The 17,491-nt window shown below is 36.5% G+C and overlaps 1 protein-coding gene across 3 annotated transcripts in view; it reads left to right on the forward strand.

Annotated features, from left to right (window-relative positions):
• The window catches only part of IL1RAPL2 (interleukin 1 receptor accessory protein like 2), a 1,272,933-nt gene that overhangs the window by 78,543 nt on the left and 1,176,899 nt on the right, over positions 1 to 17,491 (forward strand). For all 3 annotated transcript variants that reach the window (XM_032330924.1, XM_032330929.1, XM_032330930.1), the window contains exon 2: positions 8,239 to 8,339. In XM_032330924.1, the coding sequence (XP_032186815.1) occupies positions 8,255 to 8,339 (85 nt within the window). In that variant the 5' untranslated portion in view covers positions 8,239 to 8,254. The remainder of the gene's footprint in view (positions 1 to 8,238; positions 8,340 to 17,491) is intronic.

A 17,491-nucleotide genomic window follows, 5' to 3' on the forward strand; every position in this document is an offset into this window, starting at 1 on the left:
GGAGGGAGAGAGAGAGAGAGAGAGAGAGAAAGAGAGAGAGAGAGGAGGGGTGGAGAGAGAAGGAAAGAGAATCTGAAGCCCTACGGAGTCTGACAATGGGGCTCAACCTCACGATCAAGAGATGATAACCTGAGCCAAACCAAGAGTTGGATGCCTAACCAGCTGAGCCACACAAGCACCCTCTGTTCTATGTCTTATTCAGAATTTTCTATTATTAACTTAATTGAAGGCAAAAAGAATAAGCTTATGAAATATTCAGTGACACAAAACAATATGAGAGAGTCAATAAAAATCAATAGCAGCCTTATGATTTAAACTGGTTTTCTTTACACTAAAACTAATATATTGACATGTCATAAGGATTAATATAAAACTACAAGTTAGGGTAAAAATAATTTAATTCAGCATTTAAGAAGAATGGGTTGTATGCCTACTATGTTCTAGGCACTGGTGCTGGGAATGCAAAAAAAGAATATATCATAGTTCCTGTCCTTGGAAATGGTTACATTCTAGTGATCATATTGAATCTAGGTCATGACACATAATACTCTCATTACATTTTGTATTGTCTGTGTACAGAATATTGTGTGCTGTTCTGGGCATTATATTAATTTTTATAATAATATACCAATAAAGTATATTTATTTCATGTAAATTTTATTTTATTTTTTAAATTTTTTTATGTTAGTCACCATACAGTACATCATTAGTTCTTGATGTAGTATTCCATGATTCATTGTTTGTGTATAACACCCAGTGTTTCACGCAATACGTGCCCTCCTTGATACCCATCACTGGGCTGATCCATTTCTCCACCCGCTCCCCAGTAAATCCCTCAGTTTGATTTCTGGAGTCCATAGTCTCTCATGGTTTGTCTCCCCCTCTGATTTACCCCCCTTCATTTTTCCCTTCTCCTGATGTCTTCCATGCTATTCCTTATGTTCCACAAATAAGTGAAACCACATGATAATTGTCTTTCTCTGTTTGACTTATTTCACTTAGCATAATCAATGTAAATTTTAAATATTTCAATTGTATCAGTCAGGATAATTTAGGTTGTACTGTTGTAACAATCCCCAAATCATGGTGACTTATAACAACAAAGTTTGATTTCTCATTTATGTAACATTGCATGGGAACTCTGCTCTAAACCTTTTCATTCTATGACCCAGACTGATGGAGCAACCACTGTTTTAAACATTACCATTCTCTATGGCAGAGGGAAAGATAGCTGAAGAAGTCATATTGACAAATAAATGCTTTCACCTTAAAGTAAAACACAAGTGTGAGCAATAACTTTTGCTTATAAGTAATTGGCCAGAATCAGTCACATGCTCTGTCAATCATAATGGGGCCAGGAAGTGCAGTACTATCTTATGCTTGAAGGCAAAGAGATATAGATATTTGGAGAACTGAATTAATGACTCCCATGTCTATAAAGAGTGAAATTTACCCTTCAACATTAGACTTTTCCTATTCCCCTCCTGAAAGTTACATTAACCTTTTTCTATAAATTTCCACACACATACACTTATATACATACATAGGTTTTTCCATTATGTATGGGATCACATGTGTTTCCCATACATTTATAGATCTACTCATATCAATGCATAACTCTCTACTTCAGTCTGTTTAATAGCTGTAAAGTATTCCAGTATGCATATACCATTCTTTATTCAACCATTCTTCTGTGGAGGGGTGTTTGTTTCATTTCCAGTTTTTGACCATTGTAACACATCCATCATTGGGCATCCTTGATTGAACATGCATATATTTCTGTGCATATGTATTTGAATATCTATAATACCAGTTCATAGAAAGGGAATTCCTGAGCACTTTAAATTTTGCCAGGTCCTGACAATTTGCCTTCCAAAGTGCTCTACTAATTTATAATCTCATAAACAGTGTATTAAAGTGTACATTACATTTTGAGAAAAATTTGATGAACATTTTTATTGAAGGAAGATAAAGTTGAATAATGAGGGGTTTAGAAACCTAATGACTGTAGACTGTTTGTCTAAATAGCTTGTAAAAGCTTATACCTACTACTTCTAGGTTTACTGACTGTAGCTACCCTGAAAAAGAGTAACCCCTCTTGTACATAATACTTCTGGTTACATCTTAATGGTCAGAATGCAATTATCTGTCCATATGCAGTTGCAAGGAAGGCTGTGAAATGAAGACTCCCCTTTGGTGACTATATCCTAAACCAAAAACTGCAGGTTATGTAATCACCACGGGAAATAGATTTGTTTGAGAGATAGCTTTTGCTATGCTCCTGGATCTCTATAGTTTCTTATAACCAATTTTCCCATCAATGTTTACTTCTCTTTTTACCTTCTGTCTCTTCTGCTCTCTCTCAAAATTTCCTCCATCATTATTTTTCTTTTCTCCTGTTTCCTCCTCTCTCTCAGTATGTCAACTTTTTGTGTCTCCATTTCTGCCTTTTCTCTCTGCTGCTGTATGTTTTCTCTATCTCCCCATTTCTCCTCTCTGTGTGTATTTTTTTCTCTTTCCATCTGTTTCCTATCCATCTGTCTCTCTATCTTTAGCTGTCTCTGTTTTCTGACTTCTAAGAATGTATTTCTGGCTCTCTTGGTGTTAGTCTCCATGTCTCTCTCTACCTCCATTTCTAACTATTAGAACTAAAAATAGAATGGGCTGCCACTTCATACAGTTGTTTTCATATGGTAGAAAGTACTTGAGGATAGTATAGATATAGAGATAATATAAAAAGGACTTCTTGATTGATTGGTGATTGGATTATATAACTATTGAGCTCTTTTCCAACTTTGAGTCAAATTGAGAACCAACTTTCCCTTCTTACTAAGTAGAATATAATTTACCTTTTTGCATATTTGTTTTCTTATTGAAGGTCTAGTAGGACTTCAGGGCCATCTCTGTATGAATATCATGCTTCATTGTAGATGACTGTAGAATTAGAAGATACAGTAGTCCCCTCTTATCCACAGTTTTACTACGTATGGTTTTAGTTATCCTTAGTCAGCTATGATCTGGAAGGAGATGATCCTTTTTCTGACCTATCATCAGAGGATGGGTAGCAGCCTAATGCTGTGTCACAATCCATACGTCTTTCATCTCACTTCTTCACCTTATCCCATAGGCATTTTACCATCTCACATCATACATCACAATAAGAAGGTACAGTACAATAAGAGAGAAAAGATAACAATATTCATGTAACGTTTATTATAATATATTGTTACAATTGTTCTATTTTGTTTTTAATTACAGTTGTTAATTTCTAATTGTGCCTAATTATAAATTAAACTTTATCATAGGTATGTACATATAGGAAAAAACATGGTCTGTATTGGGTTTGGTACTATCTGTGGTTTTAGGCATCCACTCCATTCTTGGAACATATCCCCTGAGGCTAAGGTGGGACAATTGCATTAGAAATTGAAATGAATGTGTGTTGACTACAAAACTGTCTAAATATTAATTATCTTTAGTACATCTGTGATATATGTGTGTGAGTTGTGTGTGTGTGTGTTTATAATTTCCAATTTTTTGGGAGATTAAATATATGACTGGGTAGTACAAATGATCGGAAAACACTGCAAATACCAAATTGTCTGTGATGGCAAGAATGTATTAAGAAATGATATAATTGTTTATTCTCTGCAATCTAGCTAATATATCTAGTTGGGTCTTAATTATGTCAAAATATATTCGTAAGTTAAACTTGTTTTGTTTTCTAGAATTAGAAGTAGGTCGTACAGATATTTTATAGAATTAACATGAAGCAGAAACCTAACATATGTGATACTTTAAGGGAGAAAAAGAGTAAAGTGGATAAGGTAATTTATAAACTAGACTTGAAAGCCATTTGAGCATAACACTATCATTACAATTATCAGTCAAAAATTTAGTTTAATTATACTTTTAAAAAAATTTCTTGAAAGTATGGCCCTATTCATATCAGGATTTGGTACCCCAAAGAGAGGAATATTAATGCCTTCATTAGCCACTGTGCCAGCATCTTCAGTCTTTAGAATTCCTTATGTGGCCTTTTGAGATTTTTACATTCTAACCTTAGAAAATCAATAAACACAAACCCCAGGGGAATATGAACTTCAGGAGTACAAACCCTTGCATATTTATATCCATGGTAGGGAGAATAATTTTTTTTTTGGGGGGGGGAGTAATTTTGAAGTAATTGAATAGCAGCATGATTGTGATCATATAAAGTATTACACATGCTCCTATACATTTTCTTCAGACAGCAGTAAGTTGGTTGTAAAATCACTAAGAGGAAAAAGTTATAATGTAATAACCTGAATTTCAGTTTAAGATTTCTAGGGGATAACCTGAGATGTTTCTGACACTTTTAGTATTTAAACAAATGTGTGAAACTGTATGTTGGGAGCCCAGTGATCACAGTTCTGAGACATTCCTTGATCAATGATGATATTTAAGGCTTATTGCTGTTGCAGATGAACACTGCTAGGAGGCTGATTGCACTGGCCTTTCTTTTTGACTGTTGGAATTGGCAGTTTGGCAGATTTTCCCTTTCAATGGGAAATCTGAATCACCTACTGAACATGCTACAAAATACTTGTCTTACTCTATATTCCCTTAGCACTTAACATATACAGGTTATTCTTCAATGTCTGGCACTTGACTAAGCACTCTAGTATGCATGCATCGCCACAGTTAGGTTATAGCTCCTTGAAGTCAAAGAGTGATGTTTTATAGTCTTAAACTCGGTTTATGACTGTTATAGCATCTAACTCCTAGGGCAAAAATAGTTTAGTGGTGGTTAAAAACTTGGGGTTTGTAATCACATAGACCTAAATTCAAATCTACTCATCCTTAATTTAATATTGTAATAATCTTAGGTAAGTTATATGTATCAGTTTCCTGAAAAGTAAAATGGGGATAATAACACCCATAAGGTCATTGATAGAGGATAAAGTATCATATACATAAGAGTTTAGTGTAGTGTTTGACACACACAAATGCGCAATACATTATAATAATTATTATAATAAAATACAGATTTTCCTTGACTTACACTGGAGTTACATATTGATTAACCCAATGTAAGTTGAAAATATCATGTCAAAAGTGCAGTTAATATACTTAACCTATCAAACATCATAGCTTAGCCTAGCCCACCTTAAACATGCTCAGAACACTTACATTAGCTTACAGTTGGGCAAAATCCTCTAGAACAAGGTGTATTTTATAATAAGGTATTGAAATATCTCATGTCCTTTATTGAATACTGTACTGGAAGTGAAAAACAAAATGGTTGGATGGGAAGTGTATCTGTTGTTTACCCTCATGTTTATGTGACTGACTGGGAGACGGAAATAGGAAAAACATAATCATGGATAGGATGAGTTGTAGATAAGGAGAGCATAGCAGACTTCTAATATCTAACCAGCAAGAATGAGTTGGTAACTGATTATATACAGCAGAAAGAGTTAAATCAGAGATGAACCAATGTTCTTATTGAAGTCACAGGGAATAACATAAGTTCTAAATTGGGAAACAAGATAGGAGAGCTAGAATGTGCCTGTGGTTTAGGAAAACTTTGAAAAATAAGACACATTTTGAAAGTCCAGAGCCTACATAATCTTCTGAGCTGGAAATTTGACAAATAAATTTTATATAAAATAAAGGATTGTGTGGAGTTTGTAATTGTCTTTTCAGAGTCTTAGTTTGGGTTTTCCCAAAAGCAGGCCCAATGATAAGGATTTGGAAATAAGTATTTTATTTGGGAAGTGATTTCAGAAAGTACTACAAGGGAATGGGAAAGTCAGACTGGAAGGGAAGAAAAGCAAATAAAGAGTATGTTAAAGAGCAGTTTGCCACTCAGTTTTACTGGAATATACCAAGGGATGAGGAAGTTGCAGTGTTTATTTACTAACTCCCATCACTGACAATAACTCATGGGGTGTTATCAATCTGGAACTTCCAGTCTTCCTCCTCTTCTGCTCACGGTACTTTTGTATTTAGAGAAGCCCCTCAGGTAGAGAAACATAGGAAGTCTTCTGCAAATGACTTTTGGGGTAGGTCAAGAGGATATGGTTAGGGTACCAACAGTGTCCACTATAGCAGGAGATACCACACATCTTGGATTTGAATAATCACATTTTTTAATAGATATTCTATTTCAAACAAATGGGTAACTTGGAAAATAACACTGAAAGCTATCATTTATTTGTATTACTTAAACCCCTAATATGATATTATCTACACTGGTATTCTTCTTTTATTCATTGAAATATTTATTGATAATTTATTATATGTCAAGCTCTACACTAGTTGCTGAGGATACAGCTGTTAATGACTAAGTGACTGTCTTCACGAAGTTTATATTCTAGTGATGAGGAGTGGTCAGAAACAACCAAGTTAATAAATGCAGCTAATTAAGAGTTTTAACTCACTGAAGTATAAATATGAAATAGTATTATTTTTCCTGGTGATTACTACTCGTGCTCTACTGTGCTTACCTTTTTCCATGAGGAGATGGTGACCATGATAAACAATTTGGTCTGATTATATAAATTTTCAGCTGTTTTCAAATATTATCTCTTCCTTTTTCTTCAAACAGATAAGACATTTAGCATTAGTGGTTAGGAATTTGGAGGGTACAGGGTAGGCTTTTGCACATTTCCCCTTCTTCTTCCTCTTTCCCCTGTGCCTTCTCCCTTGGTGTTGCTTTAGGAGACAAATGAGTAGGGAAGAGGGAAAGGGGGAAAATATGCTCATGAATGCCTGTGTTTTCTCCTTGGTTGGTTATAATTGCTCTTTTTGCTGTCCATGGGCACTGTATAAACAGATAGTTCTTATAACAAGTTTGATGTTGATATTATCCCCCCAGCATCTCCTCTGGACATTGGAAGTTTCTTGCAAAATTTGATTAAGGGTAATATGCCAAATCCACCTTCCATCCTTCTTGGGACCCAGAAGTTTAATATGTGTTGATAGGGATTAATATTGACTTCTTTTGTCATCTGAAATCTCCAATGCACCATCTTTCCTTAAAGTTCTTTATCACTGTTTCAGTGATATAGGAGAAGTCTAGCATGTCAGCTGGGAAAGGAAAGCTTTCCTTCATTATCAGAAGACAACATTCTCTTTCTCAGGCTTCTCTGTTTATTGATGGAGTGGGGATAGATTATAAGGAAATAGCTGCATTGAACAGCTGAAATGGGTGGCCGCAGTTCTCAAATTCTGGAAGTTTTCTGAATTTAGGATATTAGGTAGATATCATTCTGAGGTCAATTCTGGGAATAGAGGATCTCACTTGACACTTAATATCATCCTGTTATCCTTACCTTCTGGGTAAGGCTCGACATATTTAGGTAGAAACCAATTACTCAAGAAACAGATCTTTATATAGAATTCTGGATCTTTAAAATGCCTGGATGGCTCAGTTGGTTCAGTGTCTGCCTTCTGCTCAGGCCATAATCCCAGGGTTCTGGGATAGTTCCACATTGAGTTCCTTGCTCGATGGGGAGCCTGCTTCTCCCTCTGCCTTCCACTTCCCCTGCATATGCTATTTCTTTTTTTTTTTTCTCGCTCTCTCTCTGACATAAATAAAATCTTAAAAAGTAAAGTTCAGTATTGTTAATTTTAAAACATCAGTGTCAAAGTTGAGTAAAAATTCTTGTGACATAAACAAGCAAAATAACCATCAGTACTGATCAGTCTTAGGAATAAAACAGCAAAGAAGTGAGCTAGAGAATGACAGAGTAAGAGTTTAGGTAGTTGGAAAAGGTGTTTTTGTGTGATAGAGGACAATAGGATGTTAAAGAACTGTGTAAAAAGTGGGGAGAAGTATCCTGGGAAAAAGATAAAATGTAAAGGTCATGAGGAGGAAATGACCTTGGTACATTCCAGGGATAGATAAAATGTTCATAGTGGCTGGAGCATAGCCAAAAAGGAATAAAGTGTGATATGAGATCAAAGAGGCAGCCAGGGTTCCACCTTTAGGTCCTTGATCTTCTAGTGGAAAGAATTCAGAGTTTACTCAATATTCAGTGGGAAGCCACTGAAAAGTTTTAAGCAGGGAACTTTGGCATGATTAAACTGTACACTTTCATGTTTTCTTCCATTTGCATAAAAAGAAAGCCAGAAGTCACCAGAATGTCATTGTTTCTATAAAGTATCTTTGAGATATATGAAATTTTAGCTGCTATTTTGTTGAGGCCAAGATCTGTGATCCAACTTCATATTCTTTTTCTGACTTTTCAGCTACCAAGGAAAGTGAATGATGAAGCCACCATTTCTTTTGGCCCTTGTGGTCTGTTCTGTAGTCAGCACAAATTTGAGGATGGTGTCAAAGAGAAATTCTGGTAAGTTGCTGGCAAACTCCACTTGGTCAAAAATGTGTAGTTTTTGTGAGAATCCAGAGAGCATTTGTGCCCTTAACTATGAATATCTTTAAACAGAAGTTCTTGAATTCCAGCTATGTTGGAAAGTAGCCAAGGTAAGAATGAGGTTTTAGCCTACAACTGAGAAAATGTTGGGAAACTAGTGGAGTTTTGTTCAACTTCAGTGACAGCATATTCTCAGTGGACAATGAAATGTTAAGAGCCTACTTAGGGTTGGTTACATTTGCTAGTGACTATACACCTGGGAAGAAACATTTGCAAATGAAAAGACAGGAAACCTTTAAAAATATATATCCTTTGCCTTTAATTAAGTGTGTAGCATTACTGTTTAAGTTAAAGCTTTTGACAAATATTAGTGAGCTTTATTTTTTTTTGGTACATTTTCACATTTGTACCATATCTCTAACAGGCAGAAGTTTAAAGCCTCCAAGTTCAGAAATATTAGCTAATTGCCTAAAGATGAATTTCTTGAGATAAATATCTATTTTTCGAACATGGTGGTCTGGCCGGCAGCCATGATCGTCTTGAAAGATTATCTATAGCCAGTAGATATCCCAATCAAAGCTTAAACATTGTTTAATAGCACTTGAATATATATGTCTTTAAGTTTTGATTATATAGTCTGGCTATAATTACAAACAATGCATGAGATTTTAAGAATTGATTTTCTATCTACAATTATTCCAGTAAGACACTGAAGAATGTATTATCACATGGAAACAAAAGACCATCATGGGGCTTTCTGCTCACTTCTAATTCAATTATTTCCTAGAATTAAATGTATACTCTTTACTTTCTCAGTAAGTATAAAACCCAGTCAATAAAGTGCATGCCTATTTTTCAATGCAATAAATGCTAGCTAGAGCTTAGAGTTTGGTTAATGTTTGTTTTCTGAGGTGAGAATACTTGCTAATTGAAATAGCTAAAGAATAGTCTTGTTCTTCAATTGATAGCATGGTAATAAGTCTTTCACAAAAATGAGTCACAAGTAGTAAAATAGAACAGCACTGCTGAAGTCCAAAGGATTCTGGAATGACAATGGTAGGGCAATATATTGGCTTTTTCTCCCCTTAAGACTTACATATATGTTTAATACGTTTTTGTATATTGTGACTCTCTTTCAGCTGTGTTTGTGTATAGCATTTTACCTATAGTATCTCCAACTTGGTATATTATATGTGGCTGCCTTTCTTTGCCTCACTTTTGAAGTCACATTTTTCACTTTCAGTCTTGGTTCAAATTGATTATTGACGAAATAAAATGCTTAGAGATATTACTTGTAACTTGGACCAGATCTCGTTTTCCTTACTTGGTTATGTCATAATGTCTATAGCAGAATCTGAAAGAAAAAAAAAAGATGAATTGAGGTTTAGACATCTACATTATGGTAGTTTAATTCAAGTAAAATCCAAACTAAGAAACAAATCAAGCTGCTGTGTATATATATGTTCTCTCTTATTCTTTTTTTTTTTTTTTTGGTTTGCTTATTATTTATGAAGAGAGAGGATTTTAGAAATATATACATAGAGGAAATTATCATTGATGCACTGGAGTCCTTTAAAGATCAACTTTTTAATGCTTTGCTTCTTTATTCCTATCAAGGGTAAGACCATTCATGGCTTATGAGTGGTTCTTAGCTTTGTCTTCTTGGTGTAGCCAAGTGGTATCATGTTTTCAGTGAATTTTATTGAAGAAACATTACCTAAAAAGCAATTTCACTTAGAGTGAATCATTTGAATAGTTTCAGTCTCTTCTCCCCAATCTGTTTACACTTAGCTACCTCCTAGGACAAAAGTAATTATAATACTGGAGCAAAACTTTTCCTGCAGATCTGGACAGTGGAGATAATTTGAATACAGTTAGTCTTTTTTCTTATGCCTTCTTGCTTTTATTTATGGTGTATGTGGAGGAGGCAGGAAAGACTAATGTGTTGATGTTGTTGGTTTATACATGCCTCTGTGTGTGGAGCTTAACTTGCACTCTCATTATGATGGTCCTATTTGAGTTCACCTTATCATTAAAGCTGCATTGGCAAATCTGTACTGCAAAATTTTGTTTCATTCAATCTGTGAGGTTCTTTGGCCTTTACCAGGTAAAGAGATCTGGATTTAAGCTTGCATAGTTGTTCATCGTGGAATCACCAATGGAATGCCGAACTTTTTTTTTTCCATTTTATTTTATTTAATTCCTTTTCAGTGTTCTAGCATTCATTGTTTATGCACCACACCCAGTGCTCCATGCAATACATGCCCTTCATAATACCCACCACCAGGATCACCCAACCCTGTACCCTCCTCCCCTCCAAAACCATCAGTTTGTTTCTCAGAGCCAACAGTCTCTCATGGTTTGTCTCCCCCTCCAATTTCCCCCAACTCACTTGTCCTCTCCATCTCCCCATGTTCTCCATGTTATTCTTCATGCTCCACAAGTAAGTGAAACCATTTGATACTTGACCCTCTCTGCCTGACTTATTTCACTCAGCATAATCTTCTCCAGTCCCATCCATGTTAATAACAGTTTGGTATTCAGCCTTTCTGATGGAGGCACAATACTTCATTGTATATATGGACCATATCTTCTTTATCTATTTGTCCATTGAAGGGCATCTTGGTTCTTTCTACAGTTTGGCAACTGTGGCCATTGCTGCTATGAACATTGGGGTACAGATGACCCTTCTTTTCACTACATCAGAATCTTTGGGGTAAATATCCAGTAATACAATTGAAGGGTCATAGGGAAGCACTATTTTTAGTTTTTAAAGGAATCTCCACGCTGTTTTCCAAAGTGGCTGCACCAACTTGCATTCCCACCAACAGTGTAAGAGAGTTCCCCTTTCATCCTCTCCAACATATGTTGTTTACTGTCTTATTAATTTTGGCCATTTAAAAAATTTTTTTTATTTCTTTTCAGCGTAACAGTATTCATTGTTTTTGCAACACACCCGGTGCTCCATGCAATCCATGCCCTCTCTAATAACCACCACCTGGTTCCCCCAACCTCCCACCCCCTGCCCCTTTAAAACCCTCAAATTGTTTTTCAGGGTCCATAGTCTCTCATGGTTCACCTCCCCTTCCAATTTCCCTCAACTCCCTTCTCCTCTCCATCTCCCCTTGTCCTCCATGCTATTTGTTATGCTCCACAAATAAGTGAAACCATTTGATACTTGACCCTCTCTGCCTGACTTATTTCACTCTGCATAATCTCTTCCAGTCCCGTCCATGTTGCTACAAAAGTTGGGTATTCATCCTTTCTGATGGAGGCATAATACTCAATCATGTATATGGACCACATCTTCCTTATCCATTCATCCGTTGAAGGGCATCTTGGTTCTTTCCATAGTTTGGTGACCGTGGCCATTGCTGCTATAAACATTGGGGTACAGATGGCCCTTCTTTTCACGACATCTGTATCTTTGGGGTAAATACCCAGTAGTGCAATTATAGGGTCATAGGGAAGCTCTATTTTTAATTTCTTAAGGAATCTCCACACTGTTCTCTAAAGTGACTGCACCAACTTGCATTCCCACCAATAGTAGAAGAGGGTTCCCCTTTCTCCACATCCTTTCCAACACACGTTGTTTCCTGTCTTGCTAATTTTGGCCATTCTAAATGGTGTAAGGTGGTATCTTAATGTGTTTTTTATTTGAATCTCCCTAATGGCTAATGATGATGAACACTTTTTCATGTGTCTGTTAGCCATTTGTATGTCTTCTTTGGAGAAGTGTCTGTTCATGTCTCCTGCCCATTTTTTGACATGATTATCTGTTTTGTGTGTGTTGAGTTTGAGTAATTCTTTATAGATCTTGGATATCAGCCCTTTGTCTGTACTGTCATTTGTGAATAACTTCTCCCATTCTGTGGGTTGCCTGTTTGTTTTGTCACTGTTTCTTTTGCTGTGCAGAAACTTTTGATCTTGTATGAAGTCCCAAAAGTTCATCTTCGCTTTTGCTTCCTTTGCCTTTGGAGACATATCTTGAAAGAAGTTCCTGTGGCCGATATTGAGGAGATTACTGCCGAAGTTCTCTTCTAGGATTTTGATAGATTCCTGCCTCACATTGGGGTCATTTATCCATTTCGAGTTTATCTCTATGTATAGTGTAAAAGAATCGTCAAGTTTCATTCTTCTACATGCAGCTGTCCAATTTTTCCAGCACCATTTATTGAAGAGACTATCTTTTCTCCACTATATATTTTTTCCTGCTTTATTGAAGATTATTTGGCCATAGCATTGAGGGTCATATCTGGGCTCTCTACTCTGTTCCATTGGTCTATATGTTTTTGTGCCTGTACCATGCTGTCTTAGTGATCACAGCTTTGTAGTAAATCTTGAAATCAGGCAATGTGATGCCCCAGTTTTGTTTTTCCTTTTCAACATTTCCTTAGCAATTCAGGGTTTCTTCTGGTTCCATACACATTTTAGGATTATTTGCTCCAGCTCTTTGAAAAAATGCCAGTGGAATTTTGATCAGGATGGCATTGAAAGTATAGATGGCTCTAGGCAGTAGAGACATTTTAACAATGTTTGTTCTGATCCACGAGCATGGAATGCTCTTCCATTTTTTCATGTCCTCAATTTCTTTCATGAGTGTTCAGTAGCTCTTGGAGTACAGATCCTTTATCTCTTTGGTTAGGTTTATGTCCAGGTGTCTTATGGTTCTTGGTGCTATAATAAATGGAATCAATTCTCTAATTTCCCTTTCTATATTTTCCGATTTCTGTACATTGATTTTGTATCCTGTCACATTACTGAATTGCTATATGAGTTCTAGTAATTTGGGGGTGGAGTCTTTTGGGTTTTCCATATAAGGTATCTTGTCATCTGCAAAGAGAGAGAATTCGACTTCTTCATTGCCATTTGAAAACATTTTATTTCTTTTTGTTGTCTGATTGCTGTTGTTAGGACTTCTCATACTATGTTGAACAAGGGTGGTGAGAGTGGGCATCCTTGTCGTGTTCCTGATCTCAAAGGGAAGGCTGTCAGCTTTTCCCCACTGAGGATGATATTCGCTGTGGATTTTTTAAAGATAGATTTTATGAATTTGAGGAATGTTCCCCCTATCCCTATACTTTGAAGCATTTTAATCAGGAACGGATGGTTTATCTTGTCAAATGCTTTATCTGCATCAAGTGAGAGGACCATGTGGTTCTTCTCTCTTCTCTTATTGATTTTTTCTATCACATTGATTGATTTTTGAATGTTGAACCACCCTTGCACCCCCTGGATGAATCCCACCTGGTCAAGGTGGATAATTATTCTAATGTATTGTTGGATCCTATTAGCTAGGATCTTGTTGAGACTCGCGGCATCTATATTCATCAGGGATATTGGTCTGAAATTCTTCTTTTTGGTGGGGTCTTTGACAGGTTTGGGGATCAGGGTAATGCTGGCTTCATAAAAAGAATCTGGAAGTTTTCCTTCTGTTTCTATATTTTGAAGCAGCTTCAGGAGAATAGGTACTTATTTGAATGCTTGGTAGAATTTCCCAGGGAATCTATCAGGTCTTGAGCTCTTGTTTTTTTGGGAGGTTTTTGACCACTGCATCAATCTCATTATTAGATATTGGTCTATTCTCATTGTCAGTTTCTTCCTGATTCAGTTTTGGAAGTTTCTAGGTATCCAGGAATGCATCCATTTAATCTACGCTGCTTAACATATTGGCCTATAACTGTTGATAATAATTTCTGATGATTGTTTCTATTTCCTTGGTGTTAGTCATGATCTCTCCCTTTTCATTAATAATTTTATTAATTTGAGTCCTCTCTCATTTCTTTTGGATTTTTGTTTGGCCAATTATTTATCAATGTTATTGATTCTTTCAGAAAAGCAACTTCTAGTTTAGTTGATGCATTCTACCATATCTCTACTTTCTATCTCATTGATCTCTGCTCTAGTCTTGATTATTTCCCTTCTTATGTGTGGGGTTAGCTTAATCTGTTGTTGATTCTCCAGTTCTTTAAGGTGTAAAGACAGCTGGTGTATTCTGTATTTTTCAATTTTTTTGAGGGAGGCTTGGATAGCTATGTATTTCCCCCTTTGGACTGGCCACCTTTCCTATATCCCATAGGTTTTGGACCGATGTGTCTTCATTCTCATTGGTTTCCATGAATTGTTTAAGTTCTTTGATTTCTTGGTTGATCCAAACATTCTTAAGCAAGGTGGTCTTTAGCTTCCCAGTGTTAAAATTCCTTCCAAACTTTTTCTTGTGGTTGAGTTCTAGTTTCAAAACACTGTAGTCTGAGAATATGCAAGGAATAATCTCAATCTTTTGGTATCGGTTGAGCCATGATTTGTGACCAGTATGTGATCTATTCTGGAGAAAGTTCTATGTGCACTCAAAAAGAATGAGTATTCTGTTGTTTTAGGGTGGAATGTTCTGTATATATCTATGAGGTTCATCTGGTCCAATGTGTCATTCAGAGCTCTTGCTTCTTTATTGATTTTTTGCTTGGATGATCTATTACTGAGAGTGGCATGTTAAAATCCCCTACTATTGATGTATTCATACCAATATGACTCTTTATCTTGATTAACAGTTGTCTTAGGTAGTTGGCTGCTCCCGTATTAGGGGCATAAATATTTACAATTGTTAGATCTTCTTGGTGGATAGATCCTTTAAGAATGATGTAGTGTCCTTCTTTATCTCTGACTACAGTCTTCAGTTTAAAATCTAATTTATCTGATATGAAAATTGCTACTCCATCTTTCTTTTGAGGGCCATTGGCATGAAAGATGTTTCTCCATCCTCTCACTTTCAGTCTGGATGTATTCTTGGGTTCCAAATGCGTCTCTTTTAGACAACATGTGGATGGATCCTGTTGTTTTATCCAATCTGCAACCCTGTGTGCTGTTTTATGGGAGCATTTAGGCCTTTCATGTTGAGAATGATTATTGAAAGATGTTTCTATTGACATCATGTTGCCTGTGAAGTCCTTGTTTCTATAGATTGTCTGTAAATTTCTGTTGTATGTCACTCTTGGGTTCTTTCTTCTTTTATAGAGCCCCCCTTAATATTCCTTGTAGTGCTAGTTTGGTGGTCACATACTCTTTAAACCTTGCTGGAAGCTCTTTTTCTCTCCATCCATTTTAAATGTCAGCCTTGCTGGGTAAAGTATTTTGGCTGCATGTTCTCCTCACTTAGTGCCCAGAATATGTCTTGCCAGGCCTTTCTAGCTTGCCAGGTTTCTGTGGACAGGTCTGACATTATTCTGATGGACCTTCCTCTGTATGTAAGGAATTTCTTCCCCCTAGTTGCTCTCAAGAACTTCTGTCTAAAATTATGATTCATCAATTTCACAATCAGGCATTTCAGGGTCTTTCTAGATTCCATGATCATAGGAGGTGATTTTCTGCCTCTAGAACATGAACGCTGGTTCCATTCCCCAGACTGGGAAAATTTTCATTGAGAACTTGTTCAGCTATATCTTCTATTCTTCTCTCTTTCTCCACCCCCTCAGGGATCCCAATGATTCAGACATTGGAAGGTTTCATGGTATCATTTATTTACCTAATTCTGTTTGCATGGCTTCAAAGCTATTTGTACCATGCCCCTTCCTGATCCTTTTTCTCTATCATTTTGTCCTCTAGATCAGTAATTCTGTCTTCTGCCGAGGTTATGCTAGCTTTTAGAGAATTTATATTAGACTGGATCTCATTGATAGCGTTTTTAACTTCTTTCTGGGCGGCTTTCACTTCTTTCAATCTATTGATTGAATCAATCAATAGATTCCATGTTGTTATTGTTTTCTCCAACCTAGTCATTGCCTGATAATTGTTACCCTGAATTCCCTTTCCAACATACTGATTATGTCCATATCCAATAGTTCTGATGGAGAGAACACAGTCTCTGAATTTTTCCTTGTGGTTATTCCTCCTCCTGGTCATTTTGGTTAGAGGTGGTTGAGGGGATGTGTAGCTGAATATATCAACTGTGTTCCAGGCAAGGTGCACCTTGGAATGCTTCTGAACAATTGGAAGTTACCACTAAAAAGAAATAAAAAAGAAAAAAAAAAGAGAGAGACAGAAAAAAAAATGAGAAGACCCAGCCAGAATGGGCCCCAAAGGGAAGATTTATAAGGCAAACAAACAAAAATTTATAAGGCAAACAAACAAAAAAAAAAGACCAACAAAAATAAATGACAAGAAAAAAAAGAACCCAGTCAAAATGAAGTCCTAGTATAAGATTTATATAATACCAGAGCAACAACAAATACACCGAAACACTGACAGAAGAAAAAGATCGGAGGGTGGTTATAGATCCTCCATGTGGGTGAGGAAGGTTATTTTGATTCTTCCTGGGTATATCTTGATATCTTTGTTAATGGATTCAACTTTCCAGAGATAAAGGGAGATTAAAGGTGGTTTATTTATAGGGGTAGTATTGGTTAGGGGGAGAGGATTACCTTGAAGTTTATATCTATATGTATATTTTTTAAAAAGCTTAAAAAAATGGGTATATGTATGAAAAAAGTTCAAGTTAAAAGGTTTTATGAAATTTGTTGTATTGAACCTCCCATTGTAATAATGGTAAATAGGTTAAAAAATTAAAAAGAACAAGAATAGTGAGGATGAATTAAAAATAAAAGATGTATCTATGAAATATACAGGTTATAGGGCAATCTGGGTAGCTTAATATGTTGTGTTCCCCTGATATTGGGGATTTACAGTTTTATGGGGACCCTGTGGTGGTTGTCCTCCTGGTTTTTAGGCTGGCTTTCTGGGGGAGGGGATTGCTGCACTGTTTTTCAGTCAGTCTTGCTTGGGTTGAGTCCTCCTGCTCCCTATCAAGGGGCTGGGCTCTGTTGAAATCGGTTTTTCAGGCTTTTGTTCTTTGGAGGTTTTGGTCCTTTGGCAGCTTTGGGGGGCTTTTAGTGGAAAGCAAACTGCGCTCAGACCTCCATCTCAGAGAATAACCTCAGTCTGCTCTCCTCTGGGTGTTCCAGAACACACAGACTCTGCAAAATCCACTGAGCCTCCCACAGGCAGTGCACGCCCCCACCCACAGTCTCAGTGGTTGCCCAAAGTGTTCCCTCTTGTCTCTGCACTCAGGTGTGACTAAAACCATGAGCAATATTGGTCCAGGGAGTCCCCCTCCAGTGGCTGCCTTTGCCGTGACT

This window comes from Mustela erminea, chromosome X, assembly GCF_009829155.1.
Source record: "Mustela erminea isolate mMusErm1 chromosome X, mMusErm1.Pri, whole genome shotgun sequence".
NCBI classification, from domain to species: Eukaryota; Metazoa; Chordata; class Mammalia; order Carnivora; family Mustelidae; genus Mustela; species Mustela erminea.